Source organism: Oncorhynchus mykiss, chromosome 22 (genome assembly GCF_057628025.1).
Source record: "Oncorhynchus mykiss isolate SJ-2025 chromosome 22, ASM5762802v1, whole genome shotgun sequence".
In the NCBI taxonomy this organism is placed as follows: Eukaryota; Metazoa; Chordata; class Actinopteri; order Salmoniformes; family Salmonidae; genus Oncorhynchus; species Oncorhynchus mykiss.
The window spans coordinates 21,201,579-21,225,143 of record NC_143043.1 but is presented as its reverse complement, the minus strand read 5'-3'; the positions used below and the strand labels follow the sequence as shown (position 1 = coordinate 21,225,143).

At 40.1% G+C, this 23,565-nt stretch overlaps 1 protein-coding gene and 1 pseudogene across 2 annotated transcripts; one reads left to right on the top strand and one right to left on the bottom strand.

Moving 5' to 3' along the window:
- The first annotated feature begins 3,071 nt into the window (after positions 1-3,071).
- On the top strand, positions 3,072-10,340 carry LOC110501540 (mannose-1-phosphate guanylyltransferase regulatory subunit alpha-A). 2 transcript variants are annotated; one of them, XM_021579187.3, is made up of 13 exons: positions 3,072-3,221; positions 4,046-4,143; positions 4,226-4,329; positions 4,440-4,632; positions 4,765-4,824; positions 4,907-5,037; positions 5,205-5,219; positions 6,049-6,189; positions 7,110-7,207; positions 7,310-7,356; positions 9,030-9,122; positions 9,328-9,496; positions 9,702-10,340. In XM_021579187.3, exons 1-13 carry the CDS (start codon positions 3,182-3,184, stop codon positions 9,800-9,802), a joined length of 1,290 nt encoding a protein of 429 aa, XP_021434862.1. In that variant the 5' UTR covers positions 3,072-3,181; the 3' UTR covers positions 9,803-10,340. The 2 variants fall into 2 exon arrangements, with proteins under 2 accessions (XP_021434862.1, XP_021434865.1); XM_021579190.3 differs by lacking the exon at positions 5,205-5,219.
- Positions 10,341-11,241: 901 nt separating this feature from the next.
- Positions 11,242-23,123, bottom strand: LOC110502061 (rac GTPase-activating protein 1-like; annotated as a pseudogene).
- Between the last annotated feature and the right edge of the window lie 442 nt (positions 23,124-23,565).

The window sequence follows — 23,565 nt, the reverse complement described above, 5'->3', positions numbered from 1 at the left end:
ATCCACATAATTTTCCTCCATCATGATGCCATCTATTTTGTGAAGTGCACCAGTCCCTCCTGCCGCAAAGCACCCCCACAACATGCTGCCACCCCCGTGCTTCACGGTTGGGATGGTGTTCTTCAGCTTGGAAGCCTCCCCCTTTTTCCTCCAAACATAACAATGGTCATTATGGCCAAACAGCTCTATTCATCAGACCAGAGGACATTTCTCCAAAAAGTACGATCTCTGTCCCCATGTGCAGTTGCAAACCGTTGTCTGGCTTTTTTTATGGCGGTTTTGGAGCAGTTTCTTCTTCCTTGCTGAGTGGCCTTTCAGGTTATTTTGATTTAGGACTCGTTTAACTGTGGATATAGATACTTTTGTACCTGTTTCCTCCAGCATCTTCACAAGGTCCTTTGCTGTTGTTCTGGGATTGATTTGCACTTTTCAAAAACCAAAGTACATTCATCTCTAGGAGACAGAACGCGTCTCCCTCCTGATCGGTGTGACGGCTGCGTTGTCCCATGGTGTTTATACTTGCATACTATTATTTGTACAGATGAACGTGGTACCTTCAGGCATTTGGAAATTGCTCCCAAGGATGAACCAGACTTGTGGAGGTCTACACTTGTGGAGGTCTCTGCTGATTTCTTTTGATTTTCCCATGATGTCAAGGAAAGAGGCACTGAGTTTGAAGGTTGGCCTTGAAATACATCCATAGGTACACCTCCAATTGACTCAAATGATGTCAATTAGCCTATCAGAAGCTTCTAAAGCCATGACATCATTTTCTGGAATTTTCCAAGCTGTTTAAAGGCAGTCAACTTTGTGTATGTAAACTTCTGATTTACTGGAATTGTGATACAGTGAATTATAAGTGAAATAATCTGCCTGTAAACAATTGTTGGAAAAATTAGTATGTCATGCACAAAGTAGATGACCTAACCGACTTGCCAAAACTATAGTTTGTTATTAACACACATTTTGTGGAGTGGTTGAGAAACAAGTTTTAATGACTCCAACCTAAGTATATGTAAACTTCCAACTTCAACTGTATAAACACTACCGTTCAGAAATGTCCTTGCTTTGGAAGAAAAGCAATTTTCTTTCAAAATAACATCAAATAATCAGAAATATAGTGTAGACATTGTTAATGTTGTAAATGACTATTGTAGCTGGAAACGGCAGATTTTTTAAATGGATATGGATATCTACATAGGCGTAAAGATGCCCATTATCAGCAACCATCAGTCCTGTGTTCCAATTGCACATTGTGTAAGTTCATCCAAGTTCATCATTTTAAAAGGCTAATTGATCATTAGAAAACCCTTTTGCAAATGATGTTAGCACAGCTGAAAACTGTTGTTCTGATTAAAGAAGCAATAAAACTGGCTTTCTTTAGACTAGTTGAGTATCTGGAGCATCAGCATTTGTGGGTTCGATTACAGAAGCAAAATGGCCAGAAACAAATCATTTTCTTCTGAAACTCATCAGTCTATTTATTATTGTTCTGAGAAATGAAGGCTATTCTATGTGAGAAATTGCCAAGAAACTGAAGATCTGGTGCAACGTCTCTTCACTGTTGAAGTTGAGACGGGTGTTTGTACGAGATCACAGCGTTTTTTGAAATATGCTTTTCTTTAAAAAACTAGGACATTTCTAAGTGACCCCAAGCTTTTGAAAGGTAGAGTGTGTGTGTATACACATATTTACAGTGATGTAGAATACAAAACCAAATGACCCAGGTGTACCAGATATACAGTATGAAGATCTTAAATTGTTTACAGAATTATGGTAAGAATGTGCCCAAAAATGTCAGTTTATCCAAAAACCTGGTTGCCTCTGTCAGAAGGCTTAAACTTGGCCGCAAGTGAATCTTCCAGCAAGAAAATGACCCCTAAGCACACATGAAAATCCACAAAGAAATGGTTTAGTTGTCAACAAAGTAAACATTTCGCAATGGCCATCTCATTCTCCCGACTTGTACCCCATTAAAAACCTGTGGTTTGAATTGAAGAGGGCAGTCATTAAGCGCAGACCAAAGGATATCAAGGATCTGGAAATATTCTGTATCGAGGAATGGTCTAAGATCTGTCCCAATGTGTTCTCCAATCTCAGTCTCAGTGCACAAAGTATTGAAAACAGGGGTGCCAATAATTATGACACTTCGTTTTTGGCTACGTTTTTCATTTTATTTGAGATGTGTAATTTTGTTTAATTCCATTGAATCATTAATAGAGAAAAATATAATCCCACATGTTAGAAAATGACAGTTTACTACTGGTATTATGTTTTTTGTTCATCTTTATCATAGGTGCCAAACATTTTGGAGGTGACTTTTTGCATTGTCGTTAACTAAACATACGCAGTACTGACATCCTGAAATGTCATTATCTTATTATGCTGCTGCACCCTAGTGGTTAATCATTTTGTTCTTGTGAAGGGTAGGGGAATGGGTAGATAGAGCACTTTACATGTGCTGGTTTATTCAAATTCAAGTCATATATGACACGGAGTTAAGAATAGCAGCGGATCCAACCTCATGCTTACTGCTGCTCTAAGCAGCATCTAATTTTATGATTATTGCAGAGTATGGTGTTCCATCCGTTTGATACAAACGCTATCTGTGGTTTTGCATATGTTATAGTTAACGTGGAAAAGATGTGCTTTAGAAACCACTTGGGAGATCATTTTACTGCAGGTAACATTTTAATGAGCAAATGAGAAAGTAAACTCCTCTGTTATTGTATCTGTTTATGTATAGTTCTCTTTTATTGAAGTTCATGATCTTCTTTGACCTTAGGCAGTTTTCATGCATAAATATGATGTGAAACAACAGGTATCCGTGTGAAGCAGGTGTTTGACCCGGTTTGAACTGACTTTGGAGAGACATAAAGGAATCCTAGTAGTGGGAAGAAGAGAATGTGATGAGCAGGATACATTCATGTAATACCCCCATTAAAGTTTTACAATCAAATATAATTCATGTCACAACTAGCAGAATATAACATCACGGCATTCATCCACTCATTATTTTACATGCCTCTGATATACAAAGGTATAGAAAACACCACTTCCCACAATCCTCCGTTTTACGTGATGACGTATTAAGCAAAAACAAACAAACAGGAAGAAGACAAAGTCAGGATTTGATCCAGATTACTAGTAGACAGCTAACGTTAGCTACAACAAATTCAAGATGCTGAAATCTGTGATTCTCATTGGAGGCCCACAGAAAGGTGAGTGTTAAGTAAATTACTAAATTCATACATGTTAATTCCTCCAGTTCTGCTATCTAGAGCCACATATCTAGCTAGCTGTTAGCTAGCCTGGCTCTGAAGGGCTAGTTTAGGGGTGCATTCGTTACGACAATTCTGTTACAAAACTTTTTGCAACAGAAACCGTTTATTCCAAACGCTGTTGAGTTCCGTTTGGTTCATAAACGGAAGTTAAAGTGAAGTCGTGTCTCTCTTCATAAAAAATAAGCGGACTTCACCGCATAGCCGAATCGATAGGTGCTTGTGCCAAACACTTCGCAGACTATTACAGATTTGAATGGCAACGCGTGGAAACCATACAATTAAAATGAACGACAATGTACGTTTAAGAAAACCGCTTCTCCGTCACGTTGAAGAGCGTTTGGAGCAAAACGTTTTGCAAGATAATCTGCATAATGAATACACCCTAGTTGTAGGCTAATGAATGACGTGGCGTGATCATGGAAACCCTCAGGTGCAGCTTGCCATATCAAATCATTTTTCCGATGAGCGTTGTCGAAAAGGGCTGACAGCTAGCTGTCAAGATAGCCTTGCATAGATACTTGAATTGTCACATTGCACAAGTTTGGTGCTTTCAACACTAGACCAAAATAGAACAGAAAATAATAGAATAGGGGTGCTTTCAACTCCATAGAATAGAATCTAGGATAGTATAGCTTCTTTACTTTTCCCAAGGTATCTAATTATTTCCAGAAAGAACTGGCGTGCTGATTGAGGATAGACAGGTCATCAAAATGTAATTATGATCAACTGAGCAGGTGACTTTTGCCCTACTTGTCATACAGGTACACGGTTTCGACCATTGTCCTTTGAGGTCCCGAAACCCTTGTTTCCAGTGGCTGGTGTGCCCATGCTTCAGCATCACGTTGAAGAATGTGCCAAGGTAGGTTAGCACTGACAAAAATAATAAATGTCCCTCTCTTCATCATTGGTAGAAAGAAACATGGTTTGCATTTTTCCCATAGGTGCCAAATATGAAGGAGATTTTGCTAATTGGCTTTTACCAGCCAAATGAAGAACTTACCAGATTCATGTCTAGCGCACAGCAGGAATTCAAAATCTCAATCAGGTAAAGGAGAGGATCATAGTAATTTTGTGTCAACGTTGTCATAATAAGACAAAGCCTAGAACACATGGATGGACAGTAGTCTAATTGATGAACTTGTTGAAAATATGTAGGTATTTGCAGGAGTATGCTGCTTTGGGCACTGGAGGCGGCATCTACCATTTCAGAGATCAGATTCTATCTGGTGGCCCTGAGGCGTTCTTCATTATGAATGCTGACGTGTGCTCTGAGTTTCCTCTACCAGAGATGCTCAACTTCCAGAAGGAACACGGAGAGTCTAGCAGTTTCGTCATCCTGGGGACAACTGTGAGGAGACATCCATGATTTCTATGGCTTTAGGCCTTCAACAATACAGGGAAAAGTTGGGAATATGCTTGATGGAGACAATGGGATATCATTATTTGTCTCTCACTTGTTTTATTTTTCTTTATTTTGCAGGCAAACAGAAAGCAGTCCATGAACTATGGCTGTATTGTGGAAAACCAGCAAACGAATGAGGTGATGCAGCACATTTTAGTCACGCTTCTATATTTACAATTATTACTTGACCCAGAAAGTTTTTCTCTCGCTCTTATTTCAGGTTTTACATTATGTGGAGAAGCCTAGCACTTTTGTGAGTGACATCATCAACTGTGGAATCTACCTGTTTACCCCGGAGATCTTCCAACACATTGGGGCAGTCTTCCAGAAGAACCAGCAGGACATGCTGTTGTGAGTGGGAGGGATCCCCCAGGGACCCTATCGTGGGAGATCCTAGGATCTCTATGCATGGGAGTGGTGCATGCAAATTTGATAATTTCCTATCGTTGTTTCTCCTCATTTGTCTTTTTCCCTTTTCCCTTTCCTGCCATCATTCTGTTTCCCGTCCCCATCACCAGATATCCATACGAGGGGTAAGTCGGTACAACTAGGCCACTGCACAGTGTGGTTTTAGAGTAGAGATACGCATTAGTCAAATACGTCACACAAAAATATCTATCTAAAAAGCGTATCTCTTCATTGAGTCACAATACTAGCACATGGGGTGATAAATCACTCTCAAAGGTGTGTTTTGGAAGGTTTATTTCCACACACTCACTTATCTTTTGATGTGCACATCATCATCATTTGTCAAGATTGAAGGAGTTGGCATACACATTTATACAATTTGATAGTAGTAAATCGCACAATCAGATATTTAACTATCAAATTTGGACCCATTCAAAGGGACTGTTGTGACATTGACCTTGATATAAGAATATTTTTGGACTTCCTTGAGTATGTGTTCCATTACTCAAGTCAACCATGTTGCCTCTGATCCCTCTTTTGTCAAATTACTTTTGCTTTCACAATCCATTTTAATACTACTGTGCTTTATCAACTTTTAACAATCCCCACTGTATCCTTGGGCACTTGGTGAATCAGTTACTCTTTTTGACAACTCTTCTTGGTGACTTTGGTGCTGTTAAAGACCCATCTAAAGTCTTTCAAACTTTCTTGTGACCTTCAAGCTAGCCTTTAGGTCACAATCCAATCGGAAGTGGTTGTGAGCTAACATTTCGAAAACACTGTACTAGAGAATTATTTATCACGCTTGTTTTGTATCGCCTGGTGCTCTGGGTGGAGTTATCACTTTAAAACCAATTGAATGGTCTAAAATGTGGCTACCGGATGATGCAAAACAAACGCGCCCAGAGATAAATGTTAAGAGCATGGTCTCATAGATTGGTCTCTTCCTCACAGAGACGAGCAGACCAATGGCAATGGCTGGCATCGGGCTGAGGCCATTCGGTTAGAACAAGACATCTTCACAGCCCTGGCTGGGCAGGGCAAGCTCTATGTCTACAAAACACCTGCCATCTGGAGCCAAATCAAATCTGCAGGGTGAGTAGGTCGTCTCAATCTGTGAATAACTTGTGTGGTCAGTGGGACCTGAAGATGTTGGAGTAGGATACTCAACCATCTTCTGAATCTGTGTAATAGGAATTTACAGGTGAACAAAAAGGAGACCAGTCATAGGTAAAGGTAATAAGCCGGATATATTTTTTTATTAGGAGTTGCCACAAGCACAGGAAAATGTCTAACTGGCCTTCTATGAGCAGGCAGGCCCTTATCTTAATCAGAAATCACCAAATGTTCTGTAAACGCCAGCCCGAGAGGCTTGCAAGAGCTAAAAACCAGAAGGCAGTGACTTTGTCAGTGGCTACAGAACTATACAGTGTTCACCGAATGGCATCAATACAATACAACCGTACATAATGTGTCTTTTGTCCTTGTACCTCCAGTCTGGTGGCAATCACTATCAACAGATATGAGAATATCTGTTGATTGTGTATAGCGCTGTCTTAAGCGTCTCACAGTACAGACATTGCAATTTATTGCCCTGGCCACATCTGCAGTCCTCATGCCTGCTTGCAGCATGCCTAAGGCACGTTCACGCAGATGAGCAGGGACCCTTGGCATCTTTATTTTGTGTTTTTCAGAGTCCGTAGAAAGGCCTCTTTTAGTGTCCTAAGTTTTCATAACTGTGACCTTAATTGCAGACCATCTGTAAGCTGTTAGTGTCTTAACGACCGTTCCACAAGTGCATGTTCATTAATTGTCTATGGTTCATTGAACAAGCATGGGAAACAGTGTTTAAACCCTTTACAATGAAGATCTGTGAAGTAATTTGGATTTTTATGAATTATCTTAGAAAGACAGGGTCCTGAAAAGGGGACTTCTTTTTTTGCTGAGTTTATTAACTTTAGTCATCTTACATTTCCCCATTTTACAATTTGCTTTTTGTAAATAAAAAATGACAGGTCTGCAATATACGCCAGTCGCTTGTACCTCAACCAGTACCATAAAACCCACCCTGAAAGACTGGCTACAAACAAGGAAGGAGGGCCTAGAATAAGTGGTAGGTTATAGTACATTACTTGCCTTTTGTTACTTTTTTGATGTTTTTGGTTGTCTTTACAGTGTATTTATACCAACATTTTTTTAATATTTTTTTTTCCAGGAAATGTTTACATTCACCCAACAGCCAATATTGACCCTACTGCGGTGGTAAGTGCTTATCCTTGCTCTTACTACTTACCTACATACAATACCATTCAAAAGTTTGAGAACTTAGAAATTTTGTTTTCTTTGAAACCATACATGAAATTAGTTGCAAAATGAATAGGAAATATAGTCAAGACGTTGACAAGGTTATAAATATTGATTTTTAATTTAAATAAATAATTGTGTCCTTCAAACTTTGCTTTCGTCAAAGAATCCTCCATTTGCAGCAATTACAGCCTTGCAGACCTTTGGCATTCTAGTTGTCAATTTGTTGAGATAATCTGAACAGATTTCACCCCATGCTTCCTGAAGCACCTCCCACAAATTGTATTGGCTTGATGGGCACTTCTTACGTACCATACGGTCAAGCTGCTCCCACAACAGCTCAATAGGGTTGAGATCCAGTGACTGTGCTGGCCACTATAGACAGAATACCAGCTAACTGCTTCTTCTCTAAATAGTTCTTGCATAGTTTAGTGCTGTGCTTTAGGTGATTTTCCTGTTGTAGGAGGAAATAGGCTCCAATTAAGTGCCGTCCACAGGGTATGGCATGGTGTTGCAAAATGGAGTGATAGCCTTCTTCAAGATCCCTTTTACCTTGTACAAATCTCACACTTTACCACCATCAAAGCACCCCCAGACCATCACATTGCATCCACCATGCTTGACAGATCATTAAAAAAAAAATTGCGTCTTACGAATGTTGTTCTTTGTGATCCAAACACCTCAAACTTAGATCCGTCTGTCCATAACACTTTTTTCCAATCTTCCTCTGTCCAGTGTCTGTTATTTTGCCCATCTTAATGTTTTATTTTTATTGGCCAATCTGAGATATGTATTTTTCTTTGCAACTCTGCCTAGAAGGCCAGCATCCCGGAGTCGCCTCTTCACTGTTGACGTTGAGACTGGTGTTTTGCGGGTACTATTTAATGAAGCTGCCAGTTGAGGACTTGTGAGATGTCTGTTTCTCAGACACTTTAATATACTTGTCATCTTGCTCAGTTGTGCACCAGGGCCTCCCACTCTTTATATTCTGGTTAGAGCCAGTTTGTGCTGTTCAGTGAAGGGAGTAGTACACAGTGAGATCTTCAGTTTCTTGGCAATTTCTCGCATGGAATAGCCTTCATTTCTCAGAACAAGAATAGACTGATGAGTTTCAGAAGAAATGTCTTTGTTTCTGGCCATTTTGAGCCTGTAATCGAACCCACAAATGCTGATGCTCCAGATACTCAACTAGTCTAAAGAAAGCCAGTTGTATTGCTTCTTTAATCAGAACAACAATTTTCAGCTGTGCTAACATAATTGCAAAAGGGTTTTCTAATGATCATTTAGCTTTTTTTAAATGATAAACTTGGATTAGCTAACACAACGTGCCATTGGAACACAGGAGTGATGGTTGCTGACAATGGGCTTCTGTACGCCTATGTAGATATTCCATTAAAATCTGCCTTTTTCAGCTACAATAGTAATTTACAACATTAAAAATGTCTACACTGTATTTCTGATCAATTTGATGTTATTTTAATGGACAGAATGTGCTTTTCTTTCAACTTTTGAACGGTGGTGTATATACTATACAATTCAACTCCTCAACAGTCAAAGACACTACATGCTACAACAACAAAAAGACAATAAATGATACCTAATAAAACATCTAAATAAATCTCTTTCTATAGTTGGGTCCCAACGTCTCCATAGGCACAGGTGTGACCATCGGGGCTGGGGTGCGAGTGAGGGAGTCCATTATTCTCCATGGGGCTACTCTACAGGCAAGCAGTTCCTATTGGCCTACCTTAACATTATGGCAAAAAAAAAGTGAAAAATTGGCCAGTTCCTCAGTCAAAAAGTAAATGCTGAAATGGCTGTTCTTCTCTTGATCATAGCACACAGATCATGTTTTTATTATGTCCACTTGTTTAAAGTAGGATTGATAATTAACACTGACCTAATTCCATTTTCATATGGTTCTTTTAGGATCACAGTTGTGTGTTGAACTGTATAGTGGGATGGGACAGCACTATCGGCAAGTGGGCCAGAGTTGAAGGAACTCCCAGTGACCCCAATCCAAATGACCCCTATGCCAAAATAGATAGTGAAACACTCTTCAGAGATGGAGAACTCACACCATCAATCACCATTCTTGGTAAGTTGCCTATAAAACTTATAACATTAAGTTGAGCTGGACTGGTTACACCTCCACCATAGTTGCTGGAAAGGACTAGCTGAAAAGGAAATATCTGAGCCAGCACAGTGCATTTCAGGGCAATAGTGTGAAAAGGGTATTGGATTCATGTTGATTTTTGGAGCATGTAACCATGACAATGTTTTAATATTGCAATTTTTTTCAGGTTGTAATGTAACTATCCCGGCCGAGGTAATCATACTCAACTCAATTGTTCTGCCATACAAAGACCTCAACCGGAGCTTCAAAAACCAAATTATATTGTAGTTAATTTTCTGTGTGCGCTGTTCATTTAGTGTCAAACCAAATGAAGGATTTTAGCTTGAAGAACAATGCCACTGCCTCTGGGTTATTGTACATAAGATAAATATATAAAAAGGAGATGACACTTATTTAGGTGTTTGGAAAGTTCTAGATTTGATATTGTGTACCCCCCCCCCTTTATGCATTAACTGACGTTACCATCATTTGAGATGCTTTGGGAGGCTGATGATGAGCGTTGGTTGGTTTGATTACTTCGACACGTCTGAATGTCATCCCACCACTTTTATGAAACGTACGTTTCATAAAATGTATTTTAACTGTTACATTTCTGCACTAGCCCTATAATGAGCTCTGTATGATGGATTCACTACCATGTAAGGGGAATTATAAAATAATGATCATATTTTGGCATGGGGTTGCTGGCATTACTTATTTTAGGTGGTGGTGCTAACCTTTTGTTACTCAAATTGCGCCCTGAAAATGTAAACTAATCAGCTGCAGACTTTTATAAGATTGCAAAATAAAAGGAATTGGTTACAAACTGTTTAATTATGAGTGGTAATTTGGGGGCATTTCAACATGAGTGCTTTGATTTAAAACGTGACCATTTTAATTGCAAGAGTTATTCTGACATTCTTCTCTGAAATACATTGTTGACCGTCTCATGTTTCTTTTGATTAAAGGGGCAATCTGCAAAAGTCCAAAAATGGATGTACCAATTGCCGTTTTCCACTTTTAAATAGCAATCAAGAAATGTTTGCTTGAAATTTGAACATAACAGGTGACCTGGAAATTCTGTCCTTCGATTCTGTACTTTGTTATTTGTGACAATCATAATGGGATATAGTTAACCATAATAAAATTTTGTTCCTGTGTGACTCATTTTGAAATGGAATGATTTTGGCTTTAATCAATCACTAATGGTTCAGACTGAGTTTGTACCTTTTTTAATTACTAAAAGTGTTTTTTTATAACAAAATTGCAACCGTCAGTTCCAAGTTTAAGAAAAAAAACATTGATTCTCACGACCATGCAGAAATGTTTCATAATGCAGTTTATTCAATCACAGCTACCCAATTGTGTTTGTCATGCATTAGTGCTGAGAGTTCCTCAAATGTACACTGCCCTATCATACTCCATTTGACAATACTTAACATTTCATATAATATTTAACATTTTTACACAAAGATATGTAGTCAAATGTGAAGTGCTTTTATTTTCCCAAGAACATACCAACGTTCTTCGTTCCACTGAACTATCCACACAAAACTAATCCAATTTAAAGAAGTCAGGAAACCACAGTGATATCAGTTGAGGGATGTAAATAACTTTAACCGTATCAGTCTTTGCCCTGCTACTGCAAAAAAGCAAATTCTAACAAGGACAATGAGAAAAGGTAGCAAATTGTCATATGCTATCCGCAAAACTATTTTGACAAATTTCAAAAGTGTTAAAAGATTTCAAAAACAATTTTAATTAAATAAAAGTGGTCTTACGTATTGAAGGCATTCTTCATTCTGCCCTTTAGGGAACCATGGGTAGGAGTCTTAGGGTATATACACAGCTCAGGGGAAGTCGGCGGGTTAAACAGACAATCTGAAGAGATGGTAGATACGTGTTGGAGGCACCATGAGGATTCAGCTTTTGTCCTAATCCAGCATCGTGTACATTAAAACTGACACATCACCCTGGTTACATTTGGGCAAGGGCTGTTGAGTAGTCATTGACGGTGGAGTTTCTCAATAGCACACAGCAGCTGAGTGTTGGTGACAGGTTGTTTGTTTGCCCTCTGTCTATGCTGTGGCTGACATTGGCATCGATCACTGATATAACCTGGTTCTACACCATGAGGTGGCGTTTCCAGTTCTCAGCAGGGAACGACAGCATTCGGCCTGTGATCTGAGAGAGATGATGAAATCGACAGTAACCTGGTTCACAAATGCAGAGGTATTACACATACTGCATGCATCTACATGGGTAGCATTGCAGAAATGTTACAGCACTGAAAGGACCAGATCAATGGAAATACTCAATGTGACACTTGATTTTTTTATTTTTTTTTAAATACTGAAACACTGTGAAATAGTGAAGATCACAATTGCATGACATTTATACACAAGACAGTGCCCACCTTTTGGCTTTGTGTTTGTTTCTCTCATAAGGGTTGTGGGGAAGGGCTCTGCCATTCCATGTCCCAAAATGGTTGGTCCAAACATCCTGGACAAATTGTTCTGTTCTGGCTCTGCAGGACTCTACAGTGGGCAGTAAGGCAGTGTGCAATAAACTTATTAAGAAGACATTAACCTCTTATCGAATATAAACTTTCTGTTTACTCTTGCAATAACCTGCATCTGAGTGGTCCAATTTTGCTCAATTTCCTGACAAGTTATGGGATTCGTCATTTATGGAACTGTAAGTTAAGGAAATGGTACCCTCTCGGGGAGAAAAAATAATAATCACTCTAAAGACACAGGGAGGTATCCCATCACCCTTAGGTGTTACCTCGGCAGATACAGCATGAGGAAAACCAGTGTCTCTGTTAGGCTTTGGCAGATCTGCTATGGCCTGGTAAATGATTGCTGCGCTGTTGTCATCATCTGTAATCTCTGTAAGCGATACACAACCCATCAGTGAGGCCCTTTAGGACAAAGAACAGCAGAGAAAAATGCTGAGAGACATACAATAACGTTATACCTCAAAATAATCTACACTCCCTCTGGCAATTATCTCTTTGTTGATTCACTCACTCCATTATGACTCAGAAGGCCTCTAGAGATACATTCTAGTTAGTTTGTAGCATTAGTCGTTTTGTGGATGGCAAATGCCCTGGGCTCCTTCAGACATCTCAATGCAATTTACAAAAGGGTTGGTGTTATGTCCTGAAGTCAATCGGCTTTGAGGCAGAGAGCAAGAGAGTGATTTAAATGGGCTCATTCCCAGCATGCCACAAATTACCACTTACTCTTCACTCAAAACCATATATAAGATTGAAATTAATATGCTGGAAGTAGACAAACTGGGCTGGGAGAAATATTGAGTGTTGATTGTTTTATAGTCATCAGGGAGTTTTACAGTCATCAGGGAGTCATATTACAACAAGGAAATAACCATCTGCCCTGGTTAAGAGGTTAAGTGTAAACATTCTCCAGCGCTTGATACCTAAAGGTTTGCGAGGTGATTTTGAGATGCTCATTAAAAATCCATCCATGAGCATTACTGCCAAATGCATTGCATCAATCATTATATTAATGTAGATTACACAGTTTAGATACTTTAGTGTGGCTTCAAACCATAGGCCAAATCACTTTGCGTGCAACACTCAGAAATCCTGCTTCACACACTCAGAGGGAATCCTAACTTCCACTCAACTCAAATTTTCAAGCTAAAGTGAAAATTCTACTTAAGTGGAAGTTTATAAAGAGCCATAGGGTAATTGATTATCATTAAACAGGGTTAGGGTCAATTCTGAATTTGAAGGTGGAACCTAAACGTGCATTTCCTCTCCAGGACAGGAAATTACGTTAAAATAGTGGTGGCAAATTCCTCTGGTGGGGGGGTTCCTTTAATTACAATGACATTTTTGAATTGGTCGCACCCCAAGAAATTACCCTGTGACTGTTCATTGTGTTGGGCAAAGCATAACTTCCACTTCAGTAGAATTTTCACTTTATAGTCATGCATTTTGATGTCATTGGGAGACGAAGTGAGAATTTGAATTAAGTGGAAGTTAGGACTCGACCCTGAGTGTGTAAAGCAGGATTTCTGAGTGTTGCACTCAAACATTTACAGTGATTTGGCCTCTGGTTTGAAGCCGCACTAAAGTATCTGAGCTGTGTAATCTACATGAATATAATGATTGATGCAGTGCATTTGGCAGTAACGCTCATGGATGGATTTTTAATGAGCATCAAAAAATCGCCTCGCAAACCCTTAGGTACCAAGTGTTGGAGAATGCGTTAACCTGACCCATTTAGGGTAGATGGTTATTGTTGTAATATTTGACAACTCCCTGATGACTGTGAAACAAAATTCAAAAGGCATATTTATTCTACACATCATCATAGTCTTTATTTGTTGTACGCTTTGCAATAATAAGTGGCCTATCCTTTTGTCAGCTGAATGAAACTTTCATGTTTCACATCTCACAGCTTTGAATTCAATTCTGCTTCCTTCAATTCAAATGCAATTCAAATTATGCTTGCTGTGAGGTGTAGCCAATTCAAATTCATTGTTTGAATTGAATTAAATTCAGTAATTCCGAATTGACCCCAACCCTGTCATTAAAAGTGATCACATACCACAGGCCTCCATGAAGGTTCTATGCAGCCTGAAGGTGATGAGAGACTCCTTCAGTTTCCTCAGGAAATGATGTGTATGTCATCCACTCTGCTGGGCATGCTGCTTCACCATACGCTCACCCCCAGGAACACGTTAAATGCCTTTCTGCAACAACAGAGGGAGGAGGAAGTCAAACATGCTGATAACTAGTCAAATATAAATGTCTGAATAGAAACTATTCCAGATTGAGAATAATATTGCTCCGCCAATCCTCTTTTCTCAATTTCATTCACGCACTGAACAATTATCTGAGGGATCCTAAGCTGGGTAGGTGGGGCAAAGCTCTCTAACGTGTCCTGCAAATGAATGAGAAATGCTTATTTTTAACAAACAGAACAAAGCAAGGTTGGAACTTTTGGGAATATTGAGTTGAGGTACTTCAGATCCATGAGCTCCACATGAGGCAGAGACAGAGTAGTTCAGGCACTTCTGTTTACATTCGGGATGAGCTACCACAAAGCAGTCCCTGGACTTCATGGCCATCTATCCGAACTGGATCCTCTTCCGACATGGCTCACACGTTTCTGGACTAATCAACTGAATAGAGCCCAGACGGTTAAAAGTTCTATACATATTCTAAATAGTACAAACAATTTCTATTCAAGAGTCGCTGGGTACAGTTGAAGTTGGAAGTTTACATACACTTAGGTTGAAGTCATTAAAACTTGTTTTTCAACCACTCCACAAATTTCTTGTTAACAAACTATAATTTTGACAAGTCGGTTAGAACATCTACTTTGTGCATGACACAAGTATGTTTTCCAACAATTGTTTACAAACAGATTATTTCACTTATAATTCACTGTATCACAATTTCAGTGGGTCAGAAGTTTACATGCACTAAGTTGACTGTGCCTTTAAACAGCTTGGAAAATTCCAGAAAATTATGTCATGGCTTTAGAAGCTTCTGATAGGCTAATTGACAACATTTGAGTCAATTGGAGGTGTTACCTGTGGATGTATTTCAAGGACGACCTTCAAAATCAGTGCCGACGGCTTGACATCATGGGAAAATCAAAATAAATTGTAGACCTCCACATGTCTAGTTAATTATTGGAAGCAATTTCCAAATGCCTGCATGTACCATGTTCATCTGTACAAACAATAGTACGCAAGTATAAACACCATGGGACCACGCAGCCGTCATACCGCTCAGGAAGAAGACGCATTCTGTCTCCTAGAGATGAACGTACTTTAGTGCGAAAAGTGCAAATCATACCCAGAACAACAGCAAAGGACCTTGTGAAGATGCTGGAGAAAACCGGTACATAAGTATCTATATCCACAGTAAAACGAGCTCTATATCGACATAACCTGAAAGGCCGCTCAGCAAGGAAGATGCCACTGCTCCAAAACCGCCATAAAAAAGCCAGACTACGGTTTACAACTACACATGGGGACAAAGATCGTACTTTTTGGATGAATGTCCTCTGGTCTGATGAAACAAAAATAGAACTGTTTGGCAGCATCATGTTGTGGGGGTGCTTTGTTGCTTGAGGGACTGGTGCACTTCAAAAAAATAGATGGCATCATGAAAAATAGATGGCATCATGAGGGGAAAATTATGTGGATATATTGAAGCAACGTCTCAGGACATCAGTCAGGTAGTTAAAGCTTGGTCGCAAATGGGTCTTCCAAATGGACAATGACCACAAGCATACTTCCAAAGTTGTGGCAAAATGGCTTAAGAAACAACAAAGTCAAAGTATTAGAGTGGCCATCACAAAGCCCTGACCTCAATCCTATAGAATATTTGTTGGCAGAACTGAAAAAGTGTGTGCGAGCAAGGAGGCCTACAAACCTGACTCAGTTACACCAGCTCTGTCAGGAGGAATGGGCCAAAATTCACCCAACTTATTGTGGGAAGCTTGTGGAAGGCTACCCGAAACATTTGACCCAAGTTAAACAATTTAAAGGCAATGCTACCAAATACTAATATGTAAACTTCTGACCCACTGGGTATGTGATGAAAGAAATAAAAGCTGAAATAAATCAACATTTCACATTCTTAAAATAAAGTGGTGATCCTAACTGACCTAAGACAGGGAATTTTTACTAGGATTATATGTCAGGAATTGTGAAAACCTGAGTTTAAATGTATTTGGCTAAGGTGTATGTAAACTTCCGACTTCAACTGTAGTTTAACATGAGAAGATGGTATCAATGAGACAGTTTTAGACAGGAAGTAGTGTCTCAAAGTGGGAGTGAAGACCCGTTTGAGTCTGGGCTCTGTGGTGGTGGTCATTTCCATCTCTGCTATGGTGTCGAGCTCCACGGTGGTTTCAGGGTCATCAGTGGTTTCATCATTGGGAGTCAAGAACATTGACAATTTTATTGCATGGGAATTGGGGAAAAACAGCTTGAGCCACAGGGATTGAGTTAAGTAGGCTTTATTGTCCTTTCCAAATGCTCTTGCCGGAAAGTCTCTGGGTTTGTGACGGTTGCTTTCACAATCGTAGTCTCAACTTCCTGATTAAAAGTATGAAACACTTACCATTTTCAAGATTAATGAGTGGGCCTACTCATATTGAATGAACTCACACAGTGCTGAGTAGTCTTTGCTCCCTCAGAGTGAAGCGATCTCTACAGTGCATGTGGGAGGAGAAAAAAATGTGACAAGGCAGTCAGAAAGGCTACATCCCAGATGATACCATATTCCTTCCTGCACTAAAAGTAGTAAAAAAAAATGTAAAAAATGGTTTTATTGTCACATACACCAGATAGGTTCAGTGAAATTGTTGTTTTACATGGTCAACCTTAGTAGTAAGGCGCCCCTGGAGGAAATTAGGGTTAACTGCCTTGCTCAAGGGCACCTCGAAGGCTCAGGTATTCGAACCAGTGACCTTTCGGAGGCATTTTGAAACTTGGTAGTGAGTGTTGCAACCGAGGACAGACGATTTTTACGCGCTACATGCTTGACGGTCCCGTTCCGTGAGCTTGTGGGGCCTACCACTTCTCAACTGTGCCATTGTTGCTCTTAGATGTTTCCACTTCACAATAACAGCACTTACAGTTGAGTGGGGCACTGACTTATTGGAAAGGTGGCATCCTATGACGGTAACACGTTGAAAGTCACTGAGCTCTTCAGTAAGGCCATTCTACGGCCAATGTTTGGCTATGGAGATTTTATTTTTTATTTATTTCACCTTTATTTAACCAGGTAGGCTAGTTGAGAACAAGTTCTCACTTACAACTGCGACCTGGCCAAGATAAAGCATAGCAGTGTGAACAGACAGCAACACAGAGTTACACATGGAGTAAACAATAAACAAGTCAATAACACAGTAGAGAAAAAAAAGAAAGAAAAAAAGAGTCTATATACATTATGTGCAAAAGGCATGAGGAGGTAGGCGAATAATTACAATTTAGCAGATTAACACTGGAGTGATAAATGGTCAGATGGTCATGTGCAGGTAGAGATACTGGTGTGCAAAAGAGCAGAAAAGTAAATAAATAAAAACAGTATGGGGATGAGGTAGGTAAATAGGGTGGGCTATTTACCGATGGACTATGTACAGCTGCAGCGATCGGTTAGCTGCTCAGATAGCAGATGTTTAAAGTTGGCTGTGTCCTCTATTTTATACACCTGTCAGCAATGGGTGTCGCTGAAATAGCCAAATCAACTCATTTAAAGGGGTGTCCACATACTTTTGTATATATAGTGTAGTTAACTATATAGGGAATAGGGTGCCAATTGGGACGCACAATGTGAATGGTCCTGTGCTTTTTCCACCTGAGCAGACGGGTGTGCTGCTCTGTGCACTGAGAGGATGACGCTGAGCAGAGGGCCTGATTAATATGCCAGCTAATAGGAAGTGACAACACACTAGGCCCAACTACAGGGACACAATGGCCAGGAACACATCAGATGATTCCGCATTAATGTTTTGATAACTGTAACACTAGACAAATCATGGTGTATATTAAGGGTTCTCTGTTAATTGATTATCCAGTAAGGTTATTTCTGTCCCACACAATGTCTAATGATTTATTTTCAAAGACCTAACGACCGGCTGATCAAATGAATCTATATGTTTGAACTAAAAATAAACTAATGTTTTTGTGCCAAGGGCTTAAGATAGACTGGCTGAACCACGTAACTGTCTCCCTGGTAAAAAGGCCTTAGTTCCACTCCAGGTGGTTCAAATAACATTCAGAAAACTGGACTGCTTTTGCATTGTGAAGGCCAATACTTATTTTTTTTTATTTTATTTTTTTATTTCACCTTTATTTAACCAGGTAGGCAAGTTGAGAACAAGTTCTCATTTACAATTGCGACCTGGCCAAGATAAAGCAAAGCAGTTCGACACATACAACGACACAGAGTTACACATGGAGTAAAACAAACATACAGTCAATAATACAGTATAAACAAGTCTAAATACGATGTGAGCAAATGAGGTGAGATAAGGGAGGTAAAGGCAAAAAGGCCATGGTGGCAAAGTAAATACAATATAGCAAGTAAAACACTGGAATGGTAGATTTGCAATGGGAGAATGTGCAAAGTAGAAATAAAAATAATGGGGTGCAAAGGAGCAAAATAAATAACTAAATTAAATACAGTAGGGAAAGAGGTAGTTGTTTGGGCTAAATTATAGGTGGGCTATGTACAGGTGCAGTAATCTGTGAGCTGCTCTGACAGTTGGTGCTTAAAGCTAGTGAGGGAGATAAGTGTTTCCAGTTTCAGAGATTTTTGTAGTTCGTTCCAGTCATTGGCAGCAGAGAACTGGAAGGAGAGGCGGCCAAAGAAAGAATTGGTTTTGGGGGTGACTAGAGAGATATACCTGCTGGAGCGTGTGCTACAGGTGGGAGATGCAATGGTGACCAGCGAGCTGAGATAAGGGGGGACTTTACCTAGCAGGGTCTTGTAGATGACATGGAGCCAGTGGGTTTGGCGACGAGTATGAAGCGAGGGCCAGCCAACGAGAGCGTACAGGTCGCAATGGTGGGTAGTATATGGGGCTTTGATGACAAAACGGATTGCACTGTGATAGACTGCATCCAATTTGTTGAGTAGGGTATTGGAGGCTATTTTGTAAATGACATCGCCAAAGTCGAGGATTGGTAGGATGGTCAGTTTTACAAGGGTATGTTTGGCAGCATGAGTGAAGGATGCTTTGTTGCGAAATAGGAAGCCAATTCTAGATTTAACTTTGGATTGGAGATGTTTGATATGGGTCTGGAAGGAGAGTTTACAGTCTAACCAGACACCTAAGTATTTGTAGTTGTCCACGTATTCTAAGTCAGAGCCGTCCAGAGTAGTAATGTTGGACAGGCGGGTAGGTACAGGTAGCGATCGGTTGAAGAGCATGCATTTAGTTTTACTTGTATTTAAGAGCAATTGGAGGCCACGGAAGGAGAGTTGTATGGCATTGAAGCTTGCCTGGAGGGTTGTTAACACAGTGTCCAAAGAAGGGCCAGAAGTATACAGAATGGTGTCGTCTGCGTAGAGGTGGATCAGAGACTCACCAGCAGCAAGAGCGACCTCATTGATGTATACAGAGAAGAGAGTCGGTCCAAGAATTGAACCCTGTGGCACCCCCATAGAGACTGCCAGAGGTCCGGACAGCAGACCCTCCGATTTGACACACTGAACTCTATCAGAGAAGTAGTTGGTGAACCAGGCGAGGCAATCATTTGAGAAACCAAGGCTGTCGAGTCTGCCGATGAGGATGTGGTGATTGACAGAGTCGAAAGCCTTGGCCAGATCAATGAATACGGCTGCACAGTAATGTTTCTTATCGATGGCGGTTAAGATATCGTTTATTAGTAAAAGATTTAGTGTAAAACCAGAAGCATCAATTTTGAAACAAAGGACAAAGAATCGATTTTCAACTTGAACAATTCAGTTAATCGTTTTTATGTGGTTGAAACTGAAACCCCATTGAATTGTTTTCTAATTATTAAAGTTAACCAATCCATAGACCTCCATGTTGCAGCCTTGTTTTTATGAAAAGTATGGGTCAAATCCACATTATGCCTCTGCTTACCTTTTCCACTCGTCTTCCCCCAAGGTGATCTTCTGAGCGACCACCTACTCTTCCTGTCTTTCCAGCGGGAGCACCTGCATTCGGTGTCATGGAAGATAACTTGGAATGCCCAAAAGTGCAGAACATGGGTCAAAGATCTATCAAAATGAATCATAACTTAAACCTCAAGAGGTCCACACCATAGGACGCTGATGGGAGGATGGATTGGTAACAAAACACATCAAACATATGGAAACAACATTTGACTCCGTTCCCTTAAATCCATTCCAGCCATTACAATGAGCCCATCCTCCTATAGCTCCTCCCACTAGCCTCCTCTGGTCCACACTTACCCTTTTTTCTCTTGCCCTCGACTTAAGTGGTTTACCACTGTGACATCCAGGACCTGTACACATTGAAACACTACGTGAAAGAGTGATACACGGACCATCCACAAGCCACAAGCTTTTACACGGTCATATAAGGGTACATATGAAATAATTTAATCTTGGTTTAAATGTGGATTTTCAGTGATAAAGTGTCATCATCAGTTCTATCATAACTAATATCAGAGTGAGACGGGAATGAAGACTCGTCAATGACAGATAATCGAATGAGATATCAAGAAACAAAACCCAAATTAATAAAGTATGAGGTCATTTTAAAAAGAACTGGGATATGACTATACTATGCCTATTGTTTGCTCTTGTGTTGGGTGACATTGGCTCCCCTGTGGTTGAAGTTGGCCAGCATAGATCTCTGCTCATCATTTAGGCATGCATTGGACTTCCTGTCGTGAACCAGTATATCACACATCAGTTGCAATTGTCGCTGCTGTGTGGATATACAGTGCATTCTGAAAATATTCAGACCCCTTCACTTTTTCCTAATTTCGTTAAGTTACAGCCTTATTCTAAAAGTGGTAAAAAAAAATGAAAAGAATCTCATCAATCTACACACAATACCCCATAATGACAAAGCAAAAACAGTTTTTTAGAAATGTTTGCACATTTATGAATAATAAAAAACAGAAATGCCTTATTTACATAAGTATTCTGACCCTTTGCTATGAGACTCGAAATTGAGCTTAGGTGCATCCTGTTTCCATTATTCATCCTTGAGATGTTTCTACAACTTGATTGGAGTCCACCTGTGGAAAATTCAATTGGTTGGACATGATTTGGAAAGGCACACACCTGTCTATATAAGGTCCCAGAGTTGACAGTCAACGTCAGAGCAAAAACCAAGCCACGAGGTCAAAGGAAATATCTGTAGAGCTCCAAGACAGGATTGTGTCGAGGCACAAATCTGGGAAAGGGTACCAAAAAATGTCTGCAGCATTGAAGGTCCCCAAGAACACAGTGGCCTCCATTCTTAAATGGAAGATGTTTGGAAGCACCAAGACTCTTCCTAGAGCTGGCCGCCCGGCCAAACTGAGCAATTGGGGGAGAAGGGCCTTGGTCAGGGAGGTGACCAAGAACCCGATGGTCACTCTGATGGAGCTCCAGAGTTCCTCTGTGGAGATGGGAGAACCTTCCAGAAGGACAAACATCTCTGCAGCACTCCACCAATCAGGCCTCTATGGTAGAGTTTCCAATTGGAAGCCACTCCTCAGTAAAAGGCACATGACAGCCCGCTTGGAGTTTGCCAAAAGTCACCTAAAGGACTTTCAGACCTAGAAAACAAGATTATCTGGCCTGAATGCCAAGTGTCACGTCTGGAGGAAACCTGCCACCATCCCTACAGTGAAGCATGGTGCTGGCAGCATCATACTGTGTGGATGTTTTTCAGCGGCAGGGGCTTGGAGACTAGTCAGGATTGAGGGAAAGATGAACGGGGCAAAGTACAGAGAGTTCCTTGATGAAAACCTGCTCCAGAACACTCAGGACCTCAGACTGGGGCGAAGGTTCACCTTCCAACAGGACATAGCCAGAGCCGGACTTGAACCCGATCAAACATCTCTGAAGATACGTGAAAATAGCTGTGCAGCGACAGATCTTGAGAGGATCTGCAGAGAAGAATGAGAGAATCTCCCCAAATACATTTGTACAAGGCTTGTAGCATCATACCCAAGAAGACTCAGTGCTGTAATCACTGACAAATGTGCTTCAACAATGTACTGAGTAAAGGGTCTGAATCCTTATGTAAATGTGATATTTGCTTTGTCATTATAGGATATTGTGTGTTGATTGATGAGGAAAAAAACGATTTAATACATTTTAGAATAAGGCTGTAAGTTAACAATGTGGGAAAAGTAAAGGGGTCTGAATACCTTCCGAATGTACTGTATGACATTTAAGGTAAAAGTTTATCCCATCATCTTACAGACTGCAGAAAGTACAACATTAACCAAATAAACCATGCATTTATTGATCAACAAACTGTAAGTGGCTTCAGTTTATGAGAAGCATGTTGGGAAGTTCGAGATGATGGTGCTAATAACAATCGGACACGTACCATGATAATGACCTAATGATAATGAATTATTGACCTCAAAGTCTAAATCATGAGCTCCAATAGGACAGCCTAACAAAGTTAAAGGGATCCATACCAAGTGCTGAAAGTCTGCTTCGGGCTTATAGCGCTTCTTAATCTCCACATTGACCTGGTTGCGACATTTTTTCAGTTTAACCTCCAGGGCAGCCTGGGCTATGTCTGACTTCACCATCAGCTCCTTGTGTCTCTTCAGCTCCAGCTCCGCAGGTAGCCATTTCCTCTTGGTGGCATCATAGTTTTTCACTACTTCAATGAATTCTGGCATGAAAAGAAAATACCAAAGTGACAAGTCTTGTGTTAGACATCATTCTATGTTCCAAATGTGTATAATGATAGAACAAAAAAAGAGAATATGCCATGACATGAAATGTGTACATGCGAATTGCAAGATTTGGCCATAACATCTCACAACCATTCACACATGAACATGTCTTTTAGTTTGACGCATTAGAATGGAATACGTCTTGAAATGTGTCTCAAGTGACAACATGTCTGAAGCCATATTGTGTACCATTCAACATTTTGTCTTGTCACATCTTTTTAGGGGCTGTAATGTTCTGAACTGAACAAAAGCAAAATGGCATAGTGGAGTAATGTGCCAACATTTATATCATGTAGCCTACACACAAAAATTAATTTGACTGGGCATTCACTTATTTACAAGTCCCAGGATAATGTTGCATTCGTATCCAAGTGGGAGGTGGGAATTTACCAGTAGTGAAGTCGTAAATAATGCTTTGATATATTCAAGTACTTTGAACTCATTGCGAAACGCTGTTTGGCCAACAAGCTGCGTAAACCATAAACTAAAAGTACAGCTATCATGCTTGTAAACAAATTATTGTTATTGTCAAAAAATTAGGGGTTCAACAAGGATCCTTCTAAGATCCTCAAAGTTTTTTAAGAAGCTTAGGGTTCTTAGTACTGAAAATTGCCCCCAAAAGGTTCTTCCAAGAACCCCAT

Coding starts and splice junctions, on each gene's coding strand:
- LOC110501540 (XM_021579187.3), top strand. CDS start 3,182: ATGCTGAAATCTGTGATTCTCATTGGAGGCCCACAGAAAG. Junction 7,357..9,029: donor ATATTGACCCTACTGCGGTG/GTAAGTGCTTAT, acceptor CTCTTTCTATAG/TTGGGTCCCAACGTCTCCAT. Junction 9,123..9,327: donor TCCATGGGGCTACTCTACAG/GCAAGCAGTTCC, acceptor TGGTTCTTTTAG/GATCACAGTTGTGTGTTGAA.